This window comes from Aspergillus vadensis, assembly GCF_003184925.1.
Source record: "Aspergillus vadensis CBS 113365 unplaced genomic scaffold BO88scaffold_20, whole genome shotgun sequence".
In the NCBI taxonomy this organism is placed as follows: Eukaryota; Fungi; Ascomycota; class Eurotiomycetes; order Eurotiales; family Aspergillaceae; genus Aspergillus; species Aspergillus vadensis.
The window spans coordinates 279,171-302,008 of NW_020292058.1; the positions used below are offsets into that span (position 1 = coordinate 279,171).

The window sequence follows — 22,838 nt, forward strand, 5'->3', positions numbered from 1 at the left end:
CAATTATAACTAATGGGCGGGATCCGTCCGGCTGATCCCTTCTTGATTGAGCTTAATCTCCTTGACGAATACTGTTGCCAATTCGCTTGTAAGTTATTATTTTAATCAATTGGTTATTTATACTTATCCGCTTCGGCGAATTTATCTCCGGGTTTTGCTTGTATCTACTATTTGCAGCTGATTTCTGCAGGCACCCAACTTTACCCAGTCTTGCGAATTGATTGGTTTGATATGTATTCCGATGAAATAGTAGTAGTATCTTGTATCTTCTATCTGTTTCTTGCTGATCCCAATTCTTCCTTCACTTGATACAATCCAATCATGTTATTTCTTCCAGTCTCTCTAAACTTAGCTCCGAGCGAGCTCCAGCTTCAAGCTCGGGAATTGACTTTCCCTTTTTAGGAGCTTCTCCGGATTTAGCAGAGTACTAGACTAGTAGTAGGCAGCACAAGACAGGAACCTGTCCCATATGGAGTAGTACCCACTACAACAGCAAACAAGTTCAGTTAACTCCTCCTTATCAAATGTCCGATATGACCGATAAGTAGGAACCATTATGCAAAGATAACTTGTGTGGCGACTACGCAGGATTCTACTGACAATCAGAAGATACTGGATATGTACTAGGTACTCCGTAGGGTACCGGCGAAATCCTTCCTACGGAACTAGCTAGCTAGCTAGCTAGCCAGCCAACTAAGCGGAAGGTCGGAAAACCCGCTTAAGCCCCTGACTTAATCCCTCAATCCATGCCCCTTCCAACATCATCATCGTAATTATACTAACGGTCCAGTCATAATCCTGGAACCTACCTACCTCATCGGAGATGCAAGGTACATACCACAGACACAGACATACACGTTATGGGTAGGGATTGGTTATACGCGGTATACGCCGGATATGCATGATTTGACTATCTATACCGAGCATTAATAGAATAGAGTGATTTCTTATTCTCTTCGAATAATGCTATTCTTGCATAACACGGATATTAACGGATAGTAATAATGACAAGGGTCATACTCATGATCTTGATCCAAACTACCCGATCATTCGATCTAGACTCGACACGACTGGGCTGATTTCTGCAGCTTGGCCAGGGAAACACCCTCCCCCTCTGGGGTGAGCGCTATGACATAGTAGGAGTTTAGTTTCTACTTTACTATACTATACTAGTAATAGTTAACTCAATTCATTTAAACAAATTCCCTTTCCAGCCGAGGTTGTTCCTAGCCGGATCTCCCACCCGGACTTTCCTTCTACGTAAGGATACCATACTATCGCTAAAACATCTACATAGTATATACTAAGTAAATAGAATACTCCACCGATCCTCCGACAATCCGAAATCAATCATTTATTCAAAACTTCGCAGTTTCCCTCCGACACCCATGTCGACGATAGATATCATGCGAGATGCACGTGTTTATCTCATACTTTCCATTCTAATCCCTGATAATGTCTGCACGGGATTCCGTGGGGACTCCGTGACAATTCCACAATGCCTGTTCTGAAGAAAGAGATAGCGGAGAGTACTCGGGGAAATTTTTCCAAGGTGCTGTTCTGCAGCATGTGATGGACTGGGGTTTTGGTTTTGGATCCTGACTTTGTACTATGTATGTATGTAGTGGTGGAATGGTCTAGAGTGTCGGCGGTGGGATTTGGGATGTGTTTCTTGGTTGGTTAGGAGGGAGTGGGTGGATGGGTGGCTGACCGGGGCTTGAGGGTATGAATAGTGGATGGGTGGATGGCGAGGTAGATACTTGTTTCTTTGGCGTGTGTGTTTGAGGGATTTATTTAGTTTTCTAGTGGTGGTGTTGAAGGAGTTTCGTGGTTGTCGTGGGGGTAGAGGGTAGAGGGTGTTGTTGGTTGCGATTGTGGCTAAAGAGTGATGACTGTTAGAGAGGGTTGGGTTTGAATAAAGAAAGGTGAGTATTTGAGGTGTTGGTTCCCGGCAGGTGCGTTTATTTTTCTCTATTATTCGTTGGCAGCTTTTCTTCATTGTGTACTATTCTTATGGAGAGACTGTGAGATACTATGTGTGGTTTTGAGCCGGTGTTTATCACTATGGTGGGAGCGAGTCGAGAGTGCTTTAAGGGAATGTAAGTTCAATCTGTTCACTACTAAGTACCGCTACATGCTTGAAATTTGACCAGAACAATCGAAGAATACTCTGCATTGATACAGATGAAGTCGTGAAAAGATCATCAAGATCGACATGATCGACAGCTAAATCGTGGCGTTATTAGCTATCGCCATGGCGGAAGAAGTCGCGATCAGCCATCCACCATCCGCCATCAGCCATCATCAGCCACCCGATAAGCCTGTGTACACATCTACATTAATCGTACATACTACACTTCACTACAATTCAGTCCAGGTATATAAGAAAAAAAAAAACCATCACTCCATTTCTAGTCTATAAACTGTTTAACCACTGTAATCAATGACAACAGCCAACCGAACAGGTCCAGCAGAGAGGTTTCCGCCAATACCACCCACATCAGTCTCAGCAGAAGTATAAGCATTGTCAACCTCGGCGGCATCAGCCGTCATGCTGGAGCAAGTGGAGCCCAGCGCATCACAGATCTGCATACCCTGGACGCTCATATCATTGTCCTGAGCCTGGATAGCACTGACATCAAATCCAGACCACTCGCCATTGGCAGTGGATCCGAAGTCGAATTCACCCCAGGTGCAAGCATATCCGCCGCTGCTACCAGTGGGGAGGGAAGAGCCCTGGGCAGCACCGAATGCACCCTGGGTGTCCTCATCAAAGGCAACGTACTTGGTGTCACCGGGCGACAGGGTGAAGGACAAGGCAGAGTATCCGTACCAGCCGTCCATCTTTCCATCGGGGCCGTACTTGTTCCAGAAGACAACGGTCCAGTCCTCGGTGTTTTGGCCCGTCACTTGCATGACGTACTTGTAGTTGGAGGCTTCGGAGGCAGACACCTCGACCATGTTGCTGCCCCACGGGTTGCCGACGTTGCCGATGTAGGTGTCGCCGCTGCCGTAGGCGGAGGTCTCAGAGCCGAAGCCAGAGGTGGAGTAGTCGCCGTCACTGGGGGTGGAGGTCCAGTCGCTGGAGCTGGCGCTGCTGGTGGAGCTGGAGCTGGAGCTGGAGGAGGGAGCGGAGATGGAGACCGAGGCAGAGGCCGAGATGTCGATCTGGCGACGGGAGTGGCCTTGGACCTTGGAGGGGGTCGGCTGGCTGAGGGCGCTGGGGAGAGCAGCTGCCAGCAGCAGGAGAGGGGTGGTGAAGTACATCTTTCTTGTTCTTTTAAGAGAGTGTATGTAGAGAGAGTGTGTGTCGCGTCGAGCGAGTGTGTATGTGTATAACGATAGTGTGAGTGTAAAGAATGGATGTCGTACACCTATCGAAAGAGTACGACGGAGTCTTGGTATGTAAAGACTGTGTGGTAGTTGGAATCACAATGCCGTGAATGATCAGAGAAATAAAGGATGGGAAGGAAGAAGAAACGAGGTCTATATACCTGTGCTGATGAGCGTGCCATGGCTGTCTCTCTTCTGGAACTGAAATAATGGATGTGTCCAGAACAGGGAGGGGATGGGGTGCGTCAGCCTGGATGCCATGGATTGAGGTAGTGGAGGCTGGTTGACGCGGTGGAGGGTCTACAAGCCATTGTGGAAGTCAGAGCAAGCAAAGTAATCCCATTGGCTGAATATTGGCTTGGGATGAAGTTTGGAGGCATCCACTGCCATGAATCTGGACTGTGGTCGGTGGAGGAGTGGATTAGGGTTTCTTGGTGGTGGGGGGAATGGGTTTGTGACATGAGAAGAGTTGTTTGAACGCTCAGCCAAAGGTATCGGCTGTTTTATGTGTGTGTGACTGCCGTCGATTCATGCCTCAAAAAGTGGCTTGAGGCTGTTACTTGCATTGTATATATGTTAGAACTGGGCTGTTTCAGTTTCAACGGCCACAAGACTGAAGCATGAGACTGTGTCTGTTCGGTTGGAAGCAAAGCGGGCGAAAGGATCAAAGAAACGCCAATCTAGAGTGGAGTGGACGACAAACTGCTCAGAACCGGGTTCCCTATAGCCTGGTGGAGCTGTTAGTACGCACTAGTTTCGTTGACACTGGTTTGGCCAAGCGTATCGGTTTTCTGTCCAACTGGTCTTTGCTTCACCCTTCTATCACTCACCTTCAACCAACGGCAACCTGCCTCTACACCCATTCAGCCCCTATTCCCCCTCAACTTACCAGCAGCGCACAAAGCCCTCACAGCCAAGACAGGAATAAAGCCCACAAAAGAAGAATTCACAAAAATAATCAATCCACGAATTGTCACCATCAACCATGGTTTTGCCTTTCTGGGCCAGGGGCTCGAACCCAATGCACGCAAGCAGTGGTTCCGCCCTCAGGCAAACTAACAACGCTCATTGGGCGAAAATGTAACCGGTCCAGGGGAACATCCGTTCCGACCAATGGCAAAACATCGCCTACAGAATCCATGCACAGTCAGCGGTTATTGGGCGAGACTGAACCGTGGGTCAATAGCTCGAATTTCTCAAAGAGGGAAAGCAGCTGCTCCTTGGCGGGGCAGCACACGTTTTGAGGGCGTCGCCCTGTGCGCGGTGTTCCTGACGACCCAGCGTCTGTTGCCGAGAATTCCATGGACGGTATCCTTCCAACGGGGTCAAAGAATTTTCTTTCACGAGGGTCTGTTGTTCTGCTTGTGGGTGGGGAGGAAGTAGATCTGGACACTTTTAGTGTCGTTTGTTTATCCCAGAAGGAGCAGGTGGGAACCAGCACACAACTTGTGCCAATGCATGGCATTTGTGCGGCAATTCTAATAGCTGCTGCTAACCTGCTTCAGCATCGCTCTCTCCACAGTATGTGGTTGTTTGGTTGACACCCACGAATATTCAAACTGGATTGGAGTTCGAGGCGAACCGATCCTGCTTGCGAGGCTCACACTTTGCAATTGAGTTCAGCCATGGAGTTTGTGGCCAAGATTGATGACCTGGCAGAAAATCTTGGGGTGTGGCAAAGACCAAACGGTGCGCGTTGGATGACACTAAGCTAGTGTCTTGCTTGTTGCGATTAATGTGAACTAGCGTAAACTGGGCTGGTGTCTAGACTCAGCGATTACGCAGTATAGTGCACACTACAAGAGAAATGTCAGTATACTCATCACATACCCCAGGTGCAGTCGTCATGAGATAGCTGAAACCTGATTCTCTGCCTCCCACACTATGGATATACAAGCTTAAACTTCCGCTGTGGCAAGATGAGCTTCAGCATGTTGCCTCATGTAGCAATCTGGAGTGAGCTGTGCAATTGAATTGACTTTGCGTGTAGGAGCAGAGCCGGCTGAGGGAATCTGGTTCCGAGTGTGTCCGGTCGGGGCGTGTTTCACTGGCCACTGCGAGGTTAGAGAAAGGCTGTTATTCAGCGGGTGAGATATTTATGGCGAGACTAGGCAGAAGTTAAAGGTCACTGATATCATGAATTGGGTGTTCACTGACGTCTTAGTCTAGTGTAGGCAGTTTCACTCTTCTGAAGTGCCGGGGTTTTACACAGTGTCATATGCAGGTGAAAGTTGCCCATGTCTTTTAGACTAGCGACCACATGATATCATGTGAACAGCCATAGTTGGTGTCACTGATCTAATGCTGATAGCAGTCAAGCATGTCATAGATGTCCTGCTGTTGACCAAGGTCTGATGCAGATGCAACTCAACCTGACCAAGTCATCCCGGGATTCCGACAGAGCATACATAGTAGCTCTGCTCTATTCCCGATCGCGTCATTAACCAGTCACTGCTCTAACGCCCACAGCTATCCAACTACGTCTACCTTCAACCGAACACACTCCAACACCAAACCTACAACCACCCTACAACAAACACAACCGCACCTGAATGAACCGCAACCCTATATGCATTGATTAACCCAGCTAACCCCAAAACCCAAAAATACCCTGACAAACAAACCAGGCAGAAAGAATCCAGATCCAGAAAACTAACTCCTACCCCATTACTCCCTTTGCAAAAGCACCAACAACCCCATAACCCCCAACATAACCGTCTTCAACCACGGATGCTCCGACAGAAGAATCGTCACATACCCCACAAACGGAATATACCCAAACACGCTTCCCACGACATCGTCCCGATCGAGGTAATCCTGTCCGCGCGCATAGAGTTCCGTATCATCCGCAATGTTGTTGTCGCCTTTCGTGAGGAGCTTGGCTTCGGATCTGCACGAACCAGATTAGCATACTGCGCTCACTCTCCAAGTTCCTTCATTTCTGGAACGAATATAATCCGACTTTGGGGGGAAAACACTCACCCCTCACCAAACTGCCTCACCACCCGATGCACAATCGGAATATCCTTATCCTTGACCTGATACACCACGATCTCTCCGACGTTCAGCGTCGGTTGCGTATTCCGAAGGAAGAGGAGATCTCCGCGCTGGAAAGCGGGCTCCATGGAGCCACTGAGGACGACTACTATCGGACTGGGGGAGTTGGTGAGGACCGAGAGACCTTTCCACATCTGTAATTTTCCAAAGTGTTAGTGTTTGTAAGCAATTGATCTTGCGATCGTGTATTTTCCCCGATGGTAGTTTGTGATGGGATGGATTGAAGGTATCGTACCATAAATGCAGTGCTCAGGACCAGCCCGAAGTTGAGCAGCTGAATAGCTGTTTGCCGTACATTTTGGATTCCGGATAGCATGGTTGCGTTGGGGGGTTGTGAGGGTTGGTGGTGACGTGCTTGTGCTTTGTATGTATGGATGGTCTAGGTGGCCTTGTTTGTTTGATAGGTCGTGATGCTTATGTAATGTGTGGCTGGTGCTGATGGTTTTGGCACGTGAGTGTGGCGTGTGGTGGGTGTGGGCTAGCCGGTTCGGGATGTAAGGCTATGCGGTGGTACTTTGTTTCAGGCATTTGAGGGTTAGGAATAGGTTATCGGATCTATGCATTGTGAATCTAGTATATGCTATTTATACTGGTATCATGGTGTCTATCTACTCTTCCCGCAAGAGCGGTCCCCTCTTAATCGGCTCAAGCACAGTATACGGCTGCGTCGACGGAAGCGCATCCTGACTCCAATGCACGATTGCATGTCGGAGCCAATGCGCATATGTCCCGGGCACATTATCTGACCCATCATTCTCCCTCCACAGCGACCCGAGTGTCACATTCATCACCTCTAGGATATATCCGTGAGCGAGCTTAAACCCGAAACTCTTCATCAGACAAGCCTCGACGATTTCCCTCGCCTGCTTCTGCTCTGCGGTTTCCTCCTCGCCTTCCCTGGGCAGCGGCAACGACATGAGCTCGAATGCTTTCCGACCATCCCATCCAGTCATGTCATTGATCAGCTGCGACCCCTGCATGAACTCAATGCCATAGACATGCTCCGCGACATACTTCGGTCCATCCCAGTTATCTTCTTCATCCACTAACCCCATAACCAGGGTCATCACCTGTCCTTGGATAATATAGTCCGTTAACTCTCTGCACTGCTGCTCCGTCATATTACCGGTTCCAGTAAGGAACGGCAATTCCTTCAACAGCGGGCTTCGATGCATCCCCTCTGTACACGTCTTTCCTTCCCACAACTTCAACAGTAGACGATGACACCGCTCGAACAGCGGGTTGTTGCGTCTCGACACGAGGAAATAATTGGTAAGACTGCGCTCGTTGGCATCGCCAGCATTGTAGGAGAGCACCTCGAACCGCGAGTCCGGGTTTCCGACCGTCTCGCGCCACAGTCGATCCACGTCGCCGATCTGGATCAGTCCGACGTCGGCGTAGATACCGCCGTATTTCAGGAGTAGAGGTAGGCGAACAAGGTCGGATGTGTGCTGCTTTGAGTAGGTACCGCTGATGGTGCCTTCGGCGAATGCGCGAGGGAAGTTGTTCGTGTCATTGATGTCGATGAAGTTTGCTATGTTGAGAGGGGAGGACGGTTCGCGGTCGACCACACGTACGACCCAGCCGGCTTTGGAGAAGCGCCGGTGCCATGCTCGCACGTTTCGCTTGGTATATGGGTGCATGGTGGAGTAGCCGCTGTGCCAGAAGAGCCAGATGTTCTTCTCGTCTGTGACGGGTCGGGGGTGGAGAAGGTCATGGTCGACTTTGGTGTCAGAACGTAGGTCCAGGAGATGTTCTGGGATGATGTGTACCCCGGTTGGTACGGGGTATTGTTGACTAGGAATACCCATGTTATTGTGGTGAGCTGAGGATGTGGTTGGTACGAGTGGCATTGATCACTTGATAGTCGATTCGGGGTGGATGTGTGGATTCTGCCTGGGCCTGTCACTCTTTGGAAACTCCTTGGACTATACTGTTGTTGATTGTCGGCGACATGCAGGATTCCATCCTAATTTATACAGTTTTGATATCTATACAGTTGCCGAATCTGGAATATCCGCGACCCACCTGGTGGAGAGGCGGTGCAGCATCTAACATGAGTGCAACATGACTCATGGTGAGTGAGGCCTTCCGAGACCAATCAGGTCCTCTGCGTTGGGGCTAGTGCTCACTCGTGGTGCACATAAGAGTTCCCAAACTGTCAATGCAATCTTATGCGCGCATATATGGCTTCGTTTCACTAGATTCGAACATGGTCTATTCTAAGTATATTGTTTAATTGAATCCAGACCTCAGTGGTGGCTGAGTGACTTTGGTGCTCTGTTCGGACAACAAGAGCGGCAAAGTATGGGTTTTAGTGCACCCACGCGGCGCTAGTCCGGAGTAGTCGGATTGTCTTTGGAATCGGAGATGTCTTTAGGGCAATTCCCACCTTTTCTCCGGGGAGAGACAGCACCACGTAGACAATGGGTTGCAGGCTTAACGCTACTGCAGGTCTGCCATATTTATGATACAGTGCGTTGGTCACCGTAGGCGGGTCATTGTACAGCATCTGCCCGGTACATCCGAAGGTCCGGCGAGTAGCCCACCACCACCACTACCCAATATCTCCTCGCAATAACTGAACAGTGAATACGCTCTCATATGCGTGTCATGATGGCGCGTCTTCATTGGTCAAACTGTAAATGTGGATTTTCGCGATTCTTTCGACATCTCAGTTGGTGGTCGCTTTTTATTGGTCTGTCCAGATCATATCAGATCGATATCTACGGGTATGTGAATGTGTGTATCTAGTACTTGAACTGGGGCATTCCATGGTAGCACGTGTATTTTTATAGTGGCAAGCTGTCTTGATATAGTCTGTGTGTTGATACACATCTGTATAGTGCTGTAATTGATAGTTGTTTACTTTGGTTGTGTCATACATCCTTCATTGGGAAATGCCGGAAATACGTCCTATCCACACAATATATATCTCGACATCTTAGAGAGAAACAAAGCCACCATCACCGATCCACAAAGACATTCCTTACGGACATCTCAAGCAAAGCAAATAACTCAAAGGTCTCTGAATTTTCCAAAACCAGGCTGTAGCACAGTAACTAACAACGTACACGAAGCATCCAAACCCATGTCACATGACATCCAAAACAGACTATACCCAGAGCGGCCACTCGTTAGCCCTGGCTTCTGTAACACTAAAATGAAGCGACAAACACCAAGCCAGCCCGGCTAGCTCAATCGGTAGAGCGTGAGACTCTTAATCTCAAGGCTGCGGGTTCGAGCCCCGCGTTGGGCTTGAGGAGTTGTTTCTTTTTTCTTTCTCTATGTCAGTTTCTTTCTTGCGGGTGGATGAATTTTTGCCGGTCCGCTGTGTAGGGAAGATAGGATACCTATTCTGACAAGAGTCACGTGTCACATGCATATCTTCTGCAGTGTACTGAAATAACACGATGATTCGCCACGCTCGGCATCACGCTGAATAAATCTGCAACCCTCTCAAGGCCCTAATTGCATCAATCCAGCAACATATCCTTTGTCACGTGTAGTAAGCAAAGTTTACCAGCAAGAAGCATTATCAATCAACATATACAACCTTGACTCACCTCACATCAGCAAACGGCGTTCGGCCTCGGCCTTCGGACAAGGCTTATCCGACCACCAGAAAGAACCATACATCCTGAACCCATAAATACCCATACACCCCATAGAACCGTACCACAAACGTAGCACAGAGATAAAAACCCATCCACCTACTACCCCTATTACCTCCACCAAAAAGAGAAAGAAGGAACTGGGATTGATCATCATGCCCCCCTCCATCGGCCTCATAATCTGCAGCCAGCGCACTCCCCGCGCAGGCCCCCAAATCAGCACATTCATCCACAACACCATCCGTGAATCCTACCCCGCTGAAAAAGCCAGCATTAAGACCATCGACCTGGCAGAATGGAATCTCCCACTATACAATGAATCAGGGATGCCTTCGTGGATCAGCTCAGCAGATGAGTACGAGCACGAGCACACAAAGGCCTGGTCACGGGAGATATCGCGCCACGAGGCGTTCATTTTCGTCACACCGCAGTATAACTGGGGGTATCCGGCGAGTGTGAAGAATGCAATCGATTATTTGTTTCATGAGTGGAAGGGGAAGCCGGCGTTGGTGGTGAGTTATGGGGGGCATGGGGGTGGGAAGGCGGCAGAGCAGCTGAGGCAGGTGTTGCAGGGGGTGAGGATGAGGCCGTTGGAGAGGATGATTGGATTGAAGTTTCCGGAGATGAAGGAGGTTGAGAGGGCGGCTAGAGGGGAGGATTTGGGATTGGATCTGGAGGGGGGGTATTGGGTTGGAGAGAGGGAGGGGATTCAGGCTGCTTTTGGGGAGTTGATTGCTGCGCTGGATGGGGAGAAGGAATAGATGCGATTATCGTATGCATTGTTCGAAGTGTGGTATGTGAGATGTAACTAGTAATAGACTATAATTCTGAGGTTGAGATAGAAGACTGGCGTAAGAAGATACTGTCACAAGTTCATGATGCTGAGTGTTGCCATGTGATGCCAACCCGGCCATATACTTGAAGTAGATGATCAGATGCACGTCAATGTTGTACAGACAACCCCATCTCTACCCCGTAGTTATGGTAAAAACCCGCAATCACATTATTGATTCATGATCACCCAGAGAAATCAGATATTTGTGTCGAAGTTGAAGTCAGGTGGAGAGATGTCTTCTTGGTAGCAGTAGTATCCAGAACAGCTAGATGCAGGAACTAGACACCCCTGCGTACTCCACACCCATGGGCATCTCATGAGTGAAGCATATGATTCCCTGTTTGTCATGAGGACGCTGGGATGTATCATCACATACAATCCAAGTGGACTATTATCCAACCCGGTGTATAAGTAAGCGTATCAACTCAGCCACTATTCCGTGTGAGATGACCGACTAGCATAAGTCACTGATCGACACGTTCACTTGGAAGAAACTACTGTTATATGATCAAGCGTGTCTGATGGTCCATCTCTTCATTCTCATCTGCTCCCTCGTAGGCCTACTACCAGCGGCTGCCCCCCTCGAAACCATAACCTGCGACATCTGCATCCTCGGAGGCGGAAGCTCAGGAACATACAGCGCCATCCAGCTCAAAGATGCAGGGAAGCACGTGGTAGTAATAGAGCCCAACAACCGGCTCGGAGGGCACGCACAGACTCTATACCTACCAGATGGCAACTACGTCGACTACGGCGTCGAAGGCGTCTTCAACAACGAGCTCTCCCGTGACTATTTCCGCCGACTAGGGGTAGACTGGAAGCCCCTACTCCCGCTCAACAAACGAACCGACTTCGTCGACTTCTCGACCGGCGAACGCGTCGACCCGCCAGCAGGAATCTTACAAGCCCTCGTATCAACATTCATATACCGCTCATCCATAAAGCACTGGATGTTCCTCACAAGAGGGGTATACGACCTTCCCGACCCCGTACCAGAAGACCTCCTCCGTCCATTTCGCGAATTCGTCGAGGAACATTCCCTCGAAGCTGCCCTGCATGTGGTGTTCCTTTTCTCTCAGAATGTAGGAAACCTTCTCGACATGCCCACCCTCTATGCGATCCAGAACTTCGGCGTCCCGTAAGTTGACGCTCTCATCCATGGCTACATCACACCGAAAAACGGCATGTATGAACTCTACAGACAAGCAACGGAAACACTCGGTTCGGACGTGCTGTTCCAGACAAGCGTGGTTGCAACAAACAGGTCTGATTCCGGAGTGGAGGTAACAGTTCAGCATGCGAACGGCACCCACAAGCTCATTAAAGCCAGAAACCTCCTTATAACCTTCCCTCCGCTCATGCAAAAACTCCAAGGCTTCGACTTGGATGAAACCGAAACGGAGCTATTCCAAAAATGGTTCTGGAGAACATACTACGTCGCCGTGGTCAATAATACCGGTATTCCGGACAAGTTGTGGGTCACAAATACCGATCCGACAAACGGACTGGGATCTTTACCTCGCATGCCATTTGACTTTCTACTACAGTATATGGGAGCGCCGGGACATTCAACGAGCAAGTTAGTAGGCGATATGAACTTCACCGCGGAAGACGCGAGAGACCTTATCGCGGCGGATTTTGCGCGGATGAAAGCGAAGGGGACATATCCGATCCAGGATCCTCAGATCGTGGTGTTTGGGGATAGTTCGCCGGAGACGTTGATGGTGTCGCCGGAGGAGATCCGCAATGGATTCTATCGCAAATTGTACGCATTGCAGGGGCGGAGAAGTACGTTTTATACGGGATTGACGTTTTGTTCAGACTTTTCGTCGTTGATATGGGCGTATACTGAAACGGTTTTGGAAAGTATGAATTGGGATGTGTAGGATTATGCTCGTATATATTATGCTGAATTATATTTGCCGTCCCCAGCTGATATGAACTACACTACTCTATAAATAGACATCACCAACGGAAAGTACTTTCTTTCCATAAGATAGCTTATGAACTATATCATAATAACCTCTACTATAACCCCATGACGTCGTCAACCCGCCACAACACTCAAGCAAGTAATTCCAGCGCGGGGAAGCCAAAACCACTCAATTGCAAGCGGCGGCACAGTGTATCAAGAATTCACCCACCAGACACTAAGTACTACTTGTAGTACAGCATACTTTGTATCACCCACCGCAACGCCACCAATATGACCAGTGGCCTGACACATAGAACTGACACATTTGATCGTCCCATATCTCACCCACTGTACACTTTATATACACAGTAGACAGTCCAGACCGCACTCCGAAATACCGCACTACGTCACAGCCATTAAGGGCTAGTACTGCCTAGTACTCAGCTAGCCAGCCCTCGCCGATCCCCAAACCAAGATTAAGCGACATCCACACCCAATGAATGTAGCAGATCGAGGAGGTGACGATAGCGAGTTGTGGACAGGCATGGCCAAGCATTGAATTCGTCGGGCTGGTTGGCTGGCGGGGGGAACGGACGGGATGTCCGTCCCGCTGTCCATCGGTCGGCAGTGAGCTAAGCTTAGTACTTACTAGTACTAGTAGCCTGCACGTGGGGAAAGCCCGTCTCCCGCTTGGCTTATCGCTTGGATTTGGATGGTTGCGATCGGCAAGAGATAAGTAAGTTACTAGTACTTGTTTGATGTGTCGATTTTGTACTTGTCTTATCTATTGGTGGGTGTGAATGTGGCTGGCGTGATGATGATGATGATGATGATGATGAATTGGGGTGGGGTGGTACATACCCTAGGTACTACTAGGTAGTATAAAGAGGGGCTGTTGTGATCCCTTTTCCTTCGCCTTTATCAGCAATTGAATCCCACTATAATCAGAGCATTCTCCAAGACAGAATCTGAAGGATTTCCTTGTAAACTCCCATCAAAATGACCATCCCCCACTACGGCGTCTGGATCGCCCAACCAACACGCTACACCGCCCAAACTGAAGAAGAAGATCCCAAGTCGCCTCACATCTACCTCTACTTCAAAGACTCCTCCTCTTCCTCCTCCTCATCGTCCAGCAAAGACTACGAAGCCGCCATCAACGTCAAATCCACGGGCAAAGACTCCCGTCTAGTCTACTGGTTCGACCGAAACTTCACACACCCAATCACAGAGCAGCTATCCACTCTCGACGAGGGCTTCCACCTGCTAAAATCCTATTCCCATCGCAGTCGTCGACACCAGGAATCTTCCTCCAAGCTGCGGGGTCTGGACTTCATCCGCACCAAGGGGCTGGTGGATATCGAGGCGGGCGCTGTTCTGTCGGAGGCTGATACGGGACCGCATAATGCTGTGCTCGAGGCATTGGAGCCTATTTTGAATGATGCGATTGGGAAGAAGGCGACGGTGTATATCTTTGGGTCGTCGTATGGGTCGGGCATTCATGATGTGCATATGAATCAGGGGAGTTCGTCGTCGTATGAGAATGGGATTTATGAGGATGGTGCGTTGTTGTTTAGCTTTGAGGATGGGCATTGGGAGGCGGTGTTTTTGGCGTTTGCGTCGCAGGAGATTCCTACGAATGATAAGGGGGAGGCGGAGGAGGGGAGTAAGTCGTTGGCTAGTATTTTGGGGCAGTAGGTTGGATGAGGTGGTGTATGGGGTTTGGGGTAGGATTATTTGGCGGAATGTTAGTGTGGGTACTAGCTAGGTTCATCTTATGAGATACGATAGTGTCGAATACGTATTACTGTTTTGCATACTCAATCTCTCTATATAGCCATTGGCATGAAGATTCTTGAAGTATCATTTATTGAAATGTGTCCAGGGTCTATGTACAAATCTACTTTAAGTTAAGCCTTCTTCACCCACAACATCTGAGACTGGGTATAACTCTTCAGCCCCTCCAGACCCCATTCGCGACCGTTTCCACTCGCCTTCATACCACCAAATGGGATATTCGGAGCAACCTGGAAGTGTGAGTTGATCCACACCGACCCAGACTCCAATTGAGTACCGATACGTTGCGCACGATCGACATCCTTGCTCCACACCGAGGCACCCAGGCCCGTATCGGTGTCATTGGCGCGAGCAATAACCTCATCTTCATCGGACCATTTCATCAACGGGAGAATAGGGCCAAAAGGCTCCTCTTGCACCACTCTGGAGTTGTCAGGAGGGTTGTCGATAATCGTAGGGGTAACAAAGTAGCCCTCGGATTCAGTGATAGATCCTCCAAGGGCGGGCTTGAGGTTCTCTGTTTGAATAGAAGAGAAGAGATCCTTTAGCTTCCCGTATTGCATTTCATTTTGCACAGGCCCGAAGAATACGTCGGGCTCGGTGCCATTGCCGACCTTCAGATTTTTAGTGAAGTTGACGAAGGCTTCGAGGAATTTGTCATATATCTTTTCGTGGACGTAGAGACGCTTGATCATCATGCAGACCTGTGCCGAAACGAGGAAACTCAATGTGGCAATCTACTCCTTGGTTAGTCTTCAGTGCATTCTGCCTCATAAGATGATAAACATACCTGCGGTACGACCTGCTCAATATCCACATCCTCACAAACAATAGCGGGATCATTTCCTCCCAACTCCAAGGTAACCGATTTCAAGGTATCCGCACAATGGCGCATAATCTTCTTTCCAGTCTCTGTTGATCCCGTGAAGCTGATCTTGTTGATTCCCGGATGCGCCGTCATCAACGGCCCAATATTCCCATCGTCACTCAATACCTGTACCACACCGGGCGGGAAGATCTTCGCCGCCAACTCCCCAATCTTCAACGCGCAGTACGGTGTAAAAGGAGATGGTTTAATGATGATACAGTTGCCCGTATAAACGGCCGGGGCAATTTTCCCCACTGCTAGCAGCAGGGGAAAGTTCCACGGCACGATGCCTGCGACCACACCCATGGGGGTAAAGCGTTGGATAACACGCTGGTCATCAGTATCTTGGAGCACTTCATCGTTGAGTTCAAGTTGCGGAATTTGTTTGCACCATGTTCCGGACATGTTTACTTCGATGGCCGCTTGGCCGTGCGCCTTGCCCTGTTCTTGAACCAGGAGAGCCGTGAGCTCCTCGGCGTGTAGATCAATGGCTTCACCTAGGGCGACAACCTTGCTACGGCGCTCGGAGGGGCCCAATTTAGACCATGTTTTGAAAGCGTTCCGGGCGCTATCTACAGCACGGTTCAAGTCTGACGCAGTGGAGACGGGGACGGGTGGATTGGGCTTGCGCGTGGCCGGATTGAGGCTGTGGCGGGTTGCTGATGTGGTTGTGAGTTCATTGTTGATAGTGTTGTAGAAGGTCTGTAAAGAAATTAGTCATTTTGTGCCGAGGTATTATAGGAGAGATGAGAATGAATCGATACGTACAGTGAAATCGATCTTGTCCAAGGAACCCATTTTGATGTGTAAGGTCACGATATAACTCTGGGCAATTGAATTGACGTAGAACTATTTCTCTTGAGGAGAAGAGAATTCTCTGTCTTATAAGTTTGAAATATGAGCTAGCTGAGCTAGCATTTGTAGCTTCGTATTTGTATCTTGGCTGGCTGGGTTACCCCTCAAGCATCTCCACCTTCAGCTCCCCGGTGGGGATAAAGTGGGAATTATGGGCCGCATGCCGTCCCGACGAATACGAGAGGCGTATGCCGCGTGACGACGCGTGACGGCTGGAGCACATCACGAAGTGATGCTGGCCCAGGTATCCGTAGCGTAGACTGAATTATGGGCACTTTCTGATCGTCGGGATGAATGGCGTCTCGGGAACGACCCGAAAATAGGGAATACGGGTTTCGCGGGGCCCCGCGCCTCACCAGATCACTAAGCTTCCTTTCAACACATCCGGATCGAGATTCGGCTTAGTAGGTAGTCGACGGCAGATCAAATCGGGAGTTGTAGTGCCTTACGCCCGGAAGCCAGATGAGGATCGTAAACCCCGCAGGATGGAGATCTGCGAACGGATCAGCATCTGAAGGCTTGGCTGCATACAAATCCACGCCGCTCTTATCACGCCCGCCAATAAGAGTGTAATATGTAAGCAGAGATGTGAGGAGTCACATCAAGTTGTGCTGAGAACGGCCCGTTGATTCGGCGGGGTTTCTATCGGCGACAAGAAGCATAGGTATACTAGTCCATTGTACGGAGTATGAATACCCCACAAGAGATGTTCGCTTAGTTGTGAGGCTGGCCTAGTACTTGGCGGCGCATCAATAGCTTGTAATGAAGAGAGTACACATTTGATCGCTAGTGGAGTGCTTAGTAAACCTTAATCAACTCTCCCCGCAGTTCAGAATCCGGGGCCTGCTGCCTATCCCTGGTTTTCGGATATAACCAGGGGCCGGATTGAGAACACGGCAGATCCACGAGAGCTTATTGTACCTCACAGTCGTCATCGGACTCATTTTGGGGCATGTAAAAAGAAATGAAGCAGGACGGACACTTAAGTAGAAAGAATGGCCCTGTTCTTTGGCCGAACATGGGCGAAGACACCTTTCACATTGAGAAACCTCTTTCCCAAAGCTCTTACCTAAACGACCGAAACTATGGCTGCAACCGCCACAGCACTGGTGATGAGAGAGGTTAATAGCCCTCTTAGCCTGGAGAATATTCGCTTGGATGACCTGAGATCCGACGAAGTGCTTGTCGAAATCCATGCGACAGGCATCTGCCATACCGATCTCTCTTGTATGAACGGACATTTACCTGCATCTGCTCCTTGTGTTTTTGGACACGAAGGTATGAGTATCTCGCCTGGTTGCCCGTAACCCGCTAAGAGTCACCCAGGGGCTGGCGTTGTCGTGAAAACCGGCAGCAGCATCACACATCTCCATGCAGACGACAAGGTGTTATTGAGCTATGCTTTCTGCGGAGATTGTGAGCAATGCACCAGCGAACATCCAGCATATTGCAAGCAGTGGGTGCCGAACAATTTCGGTCAACAAAGGTCGGACGGGAGCTTTACCCTATCCTTCCCGAACGGAGACCCCTTGCGTGGGAATTTCTTCGGTCAGAGTTCCTTTGCCAGTTTGGCCATTGTGCATGCATCATGTGTTGTGAAAGTGGATCCTGAATGTCCACTGGATAGATTCGCACCACTAGGTTGTGGCTTCCAGACTGGGGCAGGTGCAGTTATGAACACACTTGATGTGCAACCCGGATCCAGTTTAGCTATTTTCGGTGCGGGCTCCGTAGGTATGAGTGCTATCATGGCGGGAAAAATACGTGGTGCAAGGACCATCATCGCCGTGGATTTGAATCAAGATCGACTAGACCTTGCGAAGAGACTTGGGGCAACACATACAATTATGGGATCTGATGAGGACATAGTCAAGCAGATCCAGGCAATTTGCCCTCCACATGGAGTGCAGTATGCCGTTGATTGTACCGGTGTTCCAGCTGTTGTTGAGAACGCTATCCAGGCGCTTGGAACTCGGGGAAAACTGGCGACTGTTGGTGCTTCAGCACCCGGGAAAACAGTCAAGGTCGATCTATTCTCACAACTGGTTTTCGGTCGCCAGTACGTAGGATGCTGTGAGGGAGACGGACAGCCCGAGAAGGTAATATGCCCCTGCACGATAAGAAACATCAGCATTACTAAGAATTCTCCAGTTTCTGCCATATCTCATTGAGCAAAATTCCCAAGGAAATTATCCCATTGAGGAACTCATCAAGAACTACCCCATTGAGAAATACGATGAAGCAATCAGCGACATGAAGACTGGAAAGACCTTGAAGGCAGTGCTATTGTGGAAGTAGCATTGTAGCCTCCGAGAAGTTCCATAGCTACCAGAACGCAATGACTTAGGATACTGGATGAGAATAATGATAGAGTTGATGAATTTGGTGGAGTTGTTGTAATGCGGAGTAAAGAAGCGATGGGATTAAGCAGCCTGATCATGTGATTCACACATCTACACAGATAAAGCAACTAATAAATATACGACCAGTCAAATTGTTATATTCTCATAAAACGAAATACTCTGTAATCTCATTCTAGTGCCGCATAGCAAATAACTAGATCGCAAGATTCTCTCATAATGAACAAATCAACGAAAAGAAAGCCCTATATCCGCTGCAGATACTTGACTATCTCCAAACGATCCTCCTTCTTCGCCAAGTCCAGAGGTGTATGTCCATCACCGTCAATGCTATCGGGGTCGGCCTTGCTCTGTACCAGAAGCTCGACGCACGCAAAGTGCCCTTTCTCGGCAGCTGCATGCAATGCAGTCTTGCCCCGCTGACAATGGACCGTGAAGTCAGCTCCGTGGAGTAGTAAGTATTGCACGACCTTTATATGACCGCTGGCAGCCGCTTCAAATAATGGGGTGTCGTTTCTAAATCTAGCTTTGGCGTTGGGATTGGCCCCTGCTTTGAGAAGCAGTCGTGTTAATCCGTTGTGACCCATCCTGGCAGCGTAATGCAGTGCGGTAAGTTCCCAATCATCGGTTGTGGTGTTTGGATCACCTCCCCTTTCAATGAACCTCTTCACCGATGGCATATTACCTGCTTTAGCTGCTTCCACCAGCCTTCTTCCGTAGTCTTTCCGGAGGCGAGGGTCAATTGACTGCAGGGATGGTCGTGAAACAGGCGGTTGTGGAGAACTGTTTCGATCCGCTCGTTTCTTTTCAATGTCAATCTTCTTTGGCTGTTGACAAGGCAGCTCAACCGATACAGGTGCAGATTGAAAAGAACGTGCTGCCTGTGTATAACTTGGCGGAGGTTCGCAAGTTATTGGTTGTTGTTGTTGTTGGTGAAACTGCGATTTGTGGACGGAAACGTTCTGGGGATAATTTCTGACCCCCGGGTTGCCCCCGTGTGCTGGAACACCCAAACTGATATTCTCCGGAACCTCAACCTCAGGAGGGCCGGGTGAAACGATAGCTATGTGATCGCTGTTAGGATCTTCCGTTAAAGAAGAGACAAACAAAGTGTGGATGGGGTACCCACCATCTGGGGTGACCGAGCCCTCAATCAGAAGCAGTAGGTCTTTTGTGTAAGCAGCTGCTGTAAGCGCTGCATATCCCTGCCACATATCATTCTTATGGGAGTCCGAGTAGTCGCAAATGCCTCGAATAACAAGACACTCGAATGCTTCCTGATGAATCAAAATCAGAAACTAACTTCATGGTACTAATCGTGGTACCTCCATCACTTACCAATGCACCCGCTGCTTCCATCTCAAAGCACAGAATGTTATGCTTTTCTCTCAGCCGCTCCCGAAACTTCCCATTCTTGATGACCTGGTTTCCCGATCCGATAAGTCCGTAGTGAATGCGTGGTTCATTCGTCTTCCGTGTCCTTCGGCTCATCACCATGCTGTTACTGCAATTGGCGCAGTCATCTCCAGACACATGGTCATAGTCCGCACGGTATAAGACATCATTAACCATACCAGGGTGAGAGAAATCATCACACATTCTGGGATATTTCTCCAGTGCTTCGTTGATGGCACCCGACAAATCGTTATCGATCATCATATACCTTGCCCTCATGACGTTAATGGCTGCCAAGGCTTTCCGTGCTGGTTTTCGAATGACTCCCGTAGTAGTAATATCTTCGTCCAGTCCTCGCTTGCCGAGATCGTATTGCAGCACGCCAGGATACCCGGCAACTGGAGTGCTGACCACCACATCTCCTAAGCGAATATCATTGGTTCTGCTTGGCACACCACCTCCGATACCAACCAGCAAAGCGAACTGTATTTTCGGAAAGGCACGTTTCATCATGTTTGCGGCAAGGGCTGCCTGAGCGACTCCATAGCCACCGGAGGGTAAGACGGCCAACACAACGTTATGACCGCCGATCTGACCAAACTCATATTGGTTATCGTCGAACCCTGACAGGATTTCCAGGTCGGATGGTCTGCCATGTCCCATGTCTAACATGGCTTTTGCTGCCGTGAGCTCGAGCGCTAAGGCGCAGACCCAGCCCACTCGATAGTCGGCGCACCGTAGTGATTGTTGAGGGCCGTATGCGCGCAAAGCTCTTTCATGAGGAGTTCAAACGAGACAGAAAGGATATAAGAGGCAACCTGTGTGAAAGGAAATTGAGAGTTTGTCTCTTTCTGCGAGGGGCATTGTCGACTTTTGTAGTATTATTGATAGTCTGCTCAGTGTTGGGCCGCAAAGCAATGCCATCCCTTTATCAGCAGTCATTGCCAGCTGGTTGTAGGTATAACTCAGCTTTACAAGTGTTCGGGCAGCTATACGTTCACAGATATGTGTTCAAGGCTCCTTTCAACTCTCGGAATCCCACGGAAAACGTTCTATGGCTTCTCTGGCGTTCAGAATGTATACATGAAACAGTTGAGCGATGGCGCCTGAAGCAACGGGTATGAAATGTTCTTGAGAGCTTGGTTGGCGGTCTTCAAGCTATCCCAAAAGCTTGAGCATACACTCTAGTGATTTCAGGAATGCCGGTGTTTTTTTTTTTTTTTTTTTTTTTTTTTTTTTTTTTTTTTTTTTTTTTTTTTTTTTTTTTTTTTTTTTTTTTTTTTTTTTTTTTTTTTTCGGATGTTATGCATTTATCTATATTTGAATGGTTATTATTATTTATTGTTGGTTCCCCGCTTCCTATAGAGTATACTTGAACCAGTACGACACTACATTGCCTGATCTAAAGGCCTTCTACGTATCTTAATAAGCCAAATCATAACTGCATTGGATCTCTATGAGCGAAAACGAATTGGAAGCACAGAAGTTGTCACGGACACCGTTGCAAAGCATGTAAAAAACGAGAATATTCGAAGAAAACCCCAACTCAACCACTTCAATCACTTGATCATGCTTCCCAAAAACCATATCAGCTTTGGAACTGTCTAGAAATAGTTCGTTGGTTATATCAATCAAAAATTTCCAAGACAATATGTCTGGGACTGAAAAAATCTTACCTCACATCCCATGGGCCTGACGTGAGTCCAAAAAATGTCTAGAGCGTTTTCTCCAACTCTGAGGCCAATTCCCTGCCAAATTGCTCAAACATATCTATCGTCATATTCTTGGCCAGATTTGATACCAGATATTTTCTGAACTTGTCGGTCGACTTGTGGAAAGTTTGTAGCTTCTCAGCAGTACAGTGCCTGATGAGATGACTATGCAATAGCTTTCGGAGAGAGTCATTGTTGGCCGCGGTTTGGACCTCTGCCATAGCTTCTTGAATAATTGCTTCTTCGGCACTCATTGTAATGACTGTGAAAAGGATAGAGAAGTAGTTCAAATCGAAAGATGGAATATGATCGTTGGAACGTTCTCTGAGAGATTGTTAACGTGTCGGTGCCTGGACGGAGAATAAGTGAGGGTAGATCTGACCGGAACTTTATAGCCTTCAAAAAATGTATGCAATTGCGAGATCTAAGATATTCGGAAAGGCAAAAATTGCTAGAATGCCCTCCTTGTTGAGCGATGTAGCCCAGAGAAGCAAGAGCGCCTAACAAGCAGACAGCGTGTACGGGTACATTGCGGTCGTTATCCGTACAACTATCAGATCAGTGCCAGAGATCTTCAGCCTCGAAGGCTGAAGACATATTTGCTTGCTTTGGTCGGGAATTGGGAGGTGGTCTAGGGCACGAATCTCATAGTAGTCCCCGAGGTAGTCAGCAGTTCATTGTCTGATTAGGGTATTGGGCGTGGTTGCATTGACATGGAGAAGACATGAAACAAACAAAAAAGGTGGTAAGGGGTTCACGAAGTCAGCAGATCAGAAGCGGTGTGGATTGGTGTGCCTCATACAAAATACATCCTGCAGGAAGGCTCTTTACTGGACATCAGCATGAACGTTTGCAGATAATAAAATTGCACATTTGCGGACACACTGCATATCAACTGGGGGTATGCCAGCAGAATGGCCGACGTGTTGCCACGCTATCGGGCCACGGAGAGTTTGCCCTTTATCTTCTTTATGCAGCGCAAGGCTGAGCGTTGTGTCTGAGTGTGTTGATTGGCCAATAGTTCAGCACTGCATTCAGTTGCTTGCATGTAATATTTCGGGCAGACGATAAGTAGTGATGTCATCGTGTTTCATCAA

General features: G+C 48.7%; 8 protein-coding genes and 1 non-coding gene across 9 annotated transcripts; 4 read left to right on the plus strand and 5 right to left on the minus strand.

Annotated features, from left to right (window-relative positions):
* Positions 1-2,397: 2,397 nt before the first annotated feature.
* On the minus strand, positions 2,398-3,610 carry BO88DRAFT_112896 (putative allergen). Its single transcript, XM_025701281.1, has one exon. The coding sequence runs from the start codon at positions 3,265-3,267 to the stop codon at positions 2,428-2,430; it is 840 nt and encodes a 279-aa protein (XP_025560364.1). The 5' UTR covers positions 3,268-3,610; the 3' UTR covers positions 2,398-2,427.
* A 2,280-nt stretch (positions 3,611-5,890) lies between these two features.
* Positions 5,891-6,732, minus strand: sec11 (signal peptidase complex catalytic subunit SEC11). The gene is made up of 3 exons (XM_025707208.1): positions 6,626-6,732; positions 6,316-6,524; positions 5,891-6,223 (listed from the first exon to the last, which is right to left on the minus strand). The coding sequence occupies exons 1-3, from the start codon at positions 6,704-6,706 to the stop codon at positions 6,001-6,003; spliced, it is 513 nt and encodes a 170-aa protein (XP_025560365.1). The 5' UTR covers positions 6,707-6,732; the 3' UTR covers positions 5,891-6,000.
* A 266-nt stretch (positions 6,733-6,998) lies between these two features.
* Positions 6,999-8,201, minus strand: BO88DRAFT_455975 (glycosyltransferase; the record flags this gene model as incomplete). Its single annotated transcript, XM_025710900.1, has 1 exon — positions 6,999-8,201. One exon carries the CDS (start codon positions 8,199-8,201, stop codon positions 6,999-7,001), a length of 1,203 nt encoding a protein of 400 aa, XP_025560366.1.
* A 1,375-nt stretch (positions 8,202-9,576) lies between these two features.
* Positions 9,577-9,649, plus strand: BO88DRAFT_t208. The gene has a single exon. It is a non-coding gene; the product is annotated as a tRNA-Lys (tRNA).
* Positions 9,650-10,088: 439 nt separating this feature from the next.
* BO88DRAFT_445420 (flavin-dependent quinone reductase) lies at positions 10,089-12,775 on the plus strand (the record flags this gene model as incomplete). The annotated part of the gene is made up of 6 exons (XM_025710210.1): positions 10,089-10,693; positions 10,837-10,899; positions 11,093-11,242; positions 11,298-11,977; positions 12,041-12,604; positions 12,772-12,775. The coding sequence occupies exons 1-6, from the start codon at positions 10,160-10,162 to the stop codon at positions 12,773-12,775; spliced, it is 1,995 nt and encodes a 664-aa protein (XP_025560367.1). The 5' UTR covers positions 10,089-10,159.
* Positions 12,776-13,753: 978 nt separating this feature from the next.
* BO88DRAFT_468971 (YukJ family protein) lies at positions 13,754-14,452 on the plus strand (the record flags this gene model as incomplete). Its single annotated transcript, XM_025711587.1, has 1 exon — positions 13,754-14,452. One exon carries the CDS (start codon positions 13,754-13,756, stop codon positions 14,450-14,452), a length of 699 nt encoding a protein of 232 aa, XP_025560368.1.
* A 149-nt stretch (positions 14,453-14,601) lies between these two features.
* BO88DRAFT_392847 (aldehyde dehydrogenase family protein) lies at positions 14,602-16,336 on the minus strand. The gene is made up of 3 exons (XM_025705079.1): positions 16,188-16,336; positions 15,342-16,121; positions 14,602-15,288 (listed from the first exon to the last, which is right to left on the minus strand). Exons 1-3 carry the CDS (start codon positions 16,215-16,217, stop codon positions 14,665-14,667), a joined length of 1,434 nt encoding a protein of 477 aa, XP_025560369.1. The 5' UTR covers positions 16,218-16,336; the 3' UTR covers positions 14,602-14,664.
* Positions 16,337-17,300: 964 nt separating this feature from the next.
* BO88DRAFT_392850 (NAD(P)-dependent alcohol dehydrogenase) lies at positions 17,301-18,733 on the plus strand. The gene is made up of 3 exons (XM_025705080.1): positions 17,301-17,552; positions 17,601-18,373; positions 18,426-18,733. Exons 1-3 carry the CDS (start codon positions 17,360-17,362, stop codon positions 18,570-18,572), a joined length of 1,113 nt encoding a protein of 370 aa, XP_025560370.1. The 5' UTR covers positions 17,301-17,359; the 3' UTR covers positions 18,573-18,733.
* A 2,957-nt stretch (positions 18,734-21,690) lies between these two features.
* On the minus strand, positions 21,691-22,117 carry BO88DRAFT_112958 (uncharacterized protein). Its single transcript, XM_025701282.1, has one exon. It carries the CDS (start codon positions 21,993-21,995, stop codon positions 21,744-21,746), a length of 252 nt encoding a protein of 83 aa, XP_025560371.1. The 5' UTR covers positions 21,996-22,117; the 3' UTR covers positions 21,691-21,743.
* Positions 22,118-22,838: the final 721 nt, after the last annotated feature.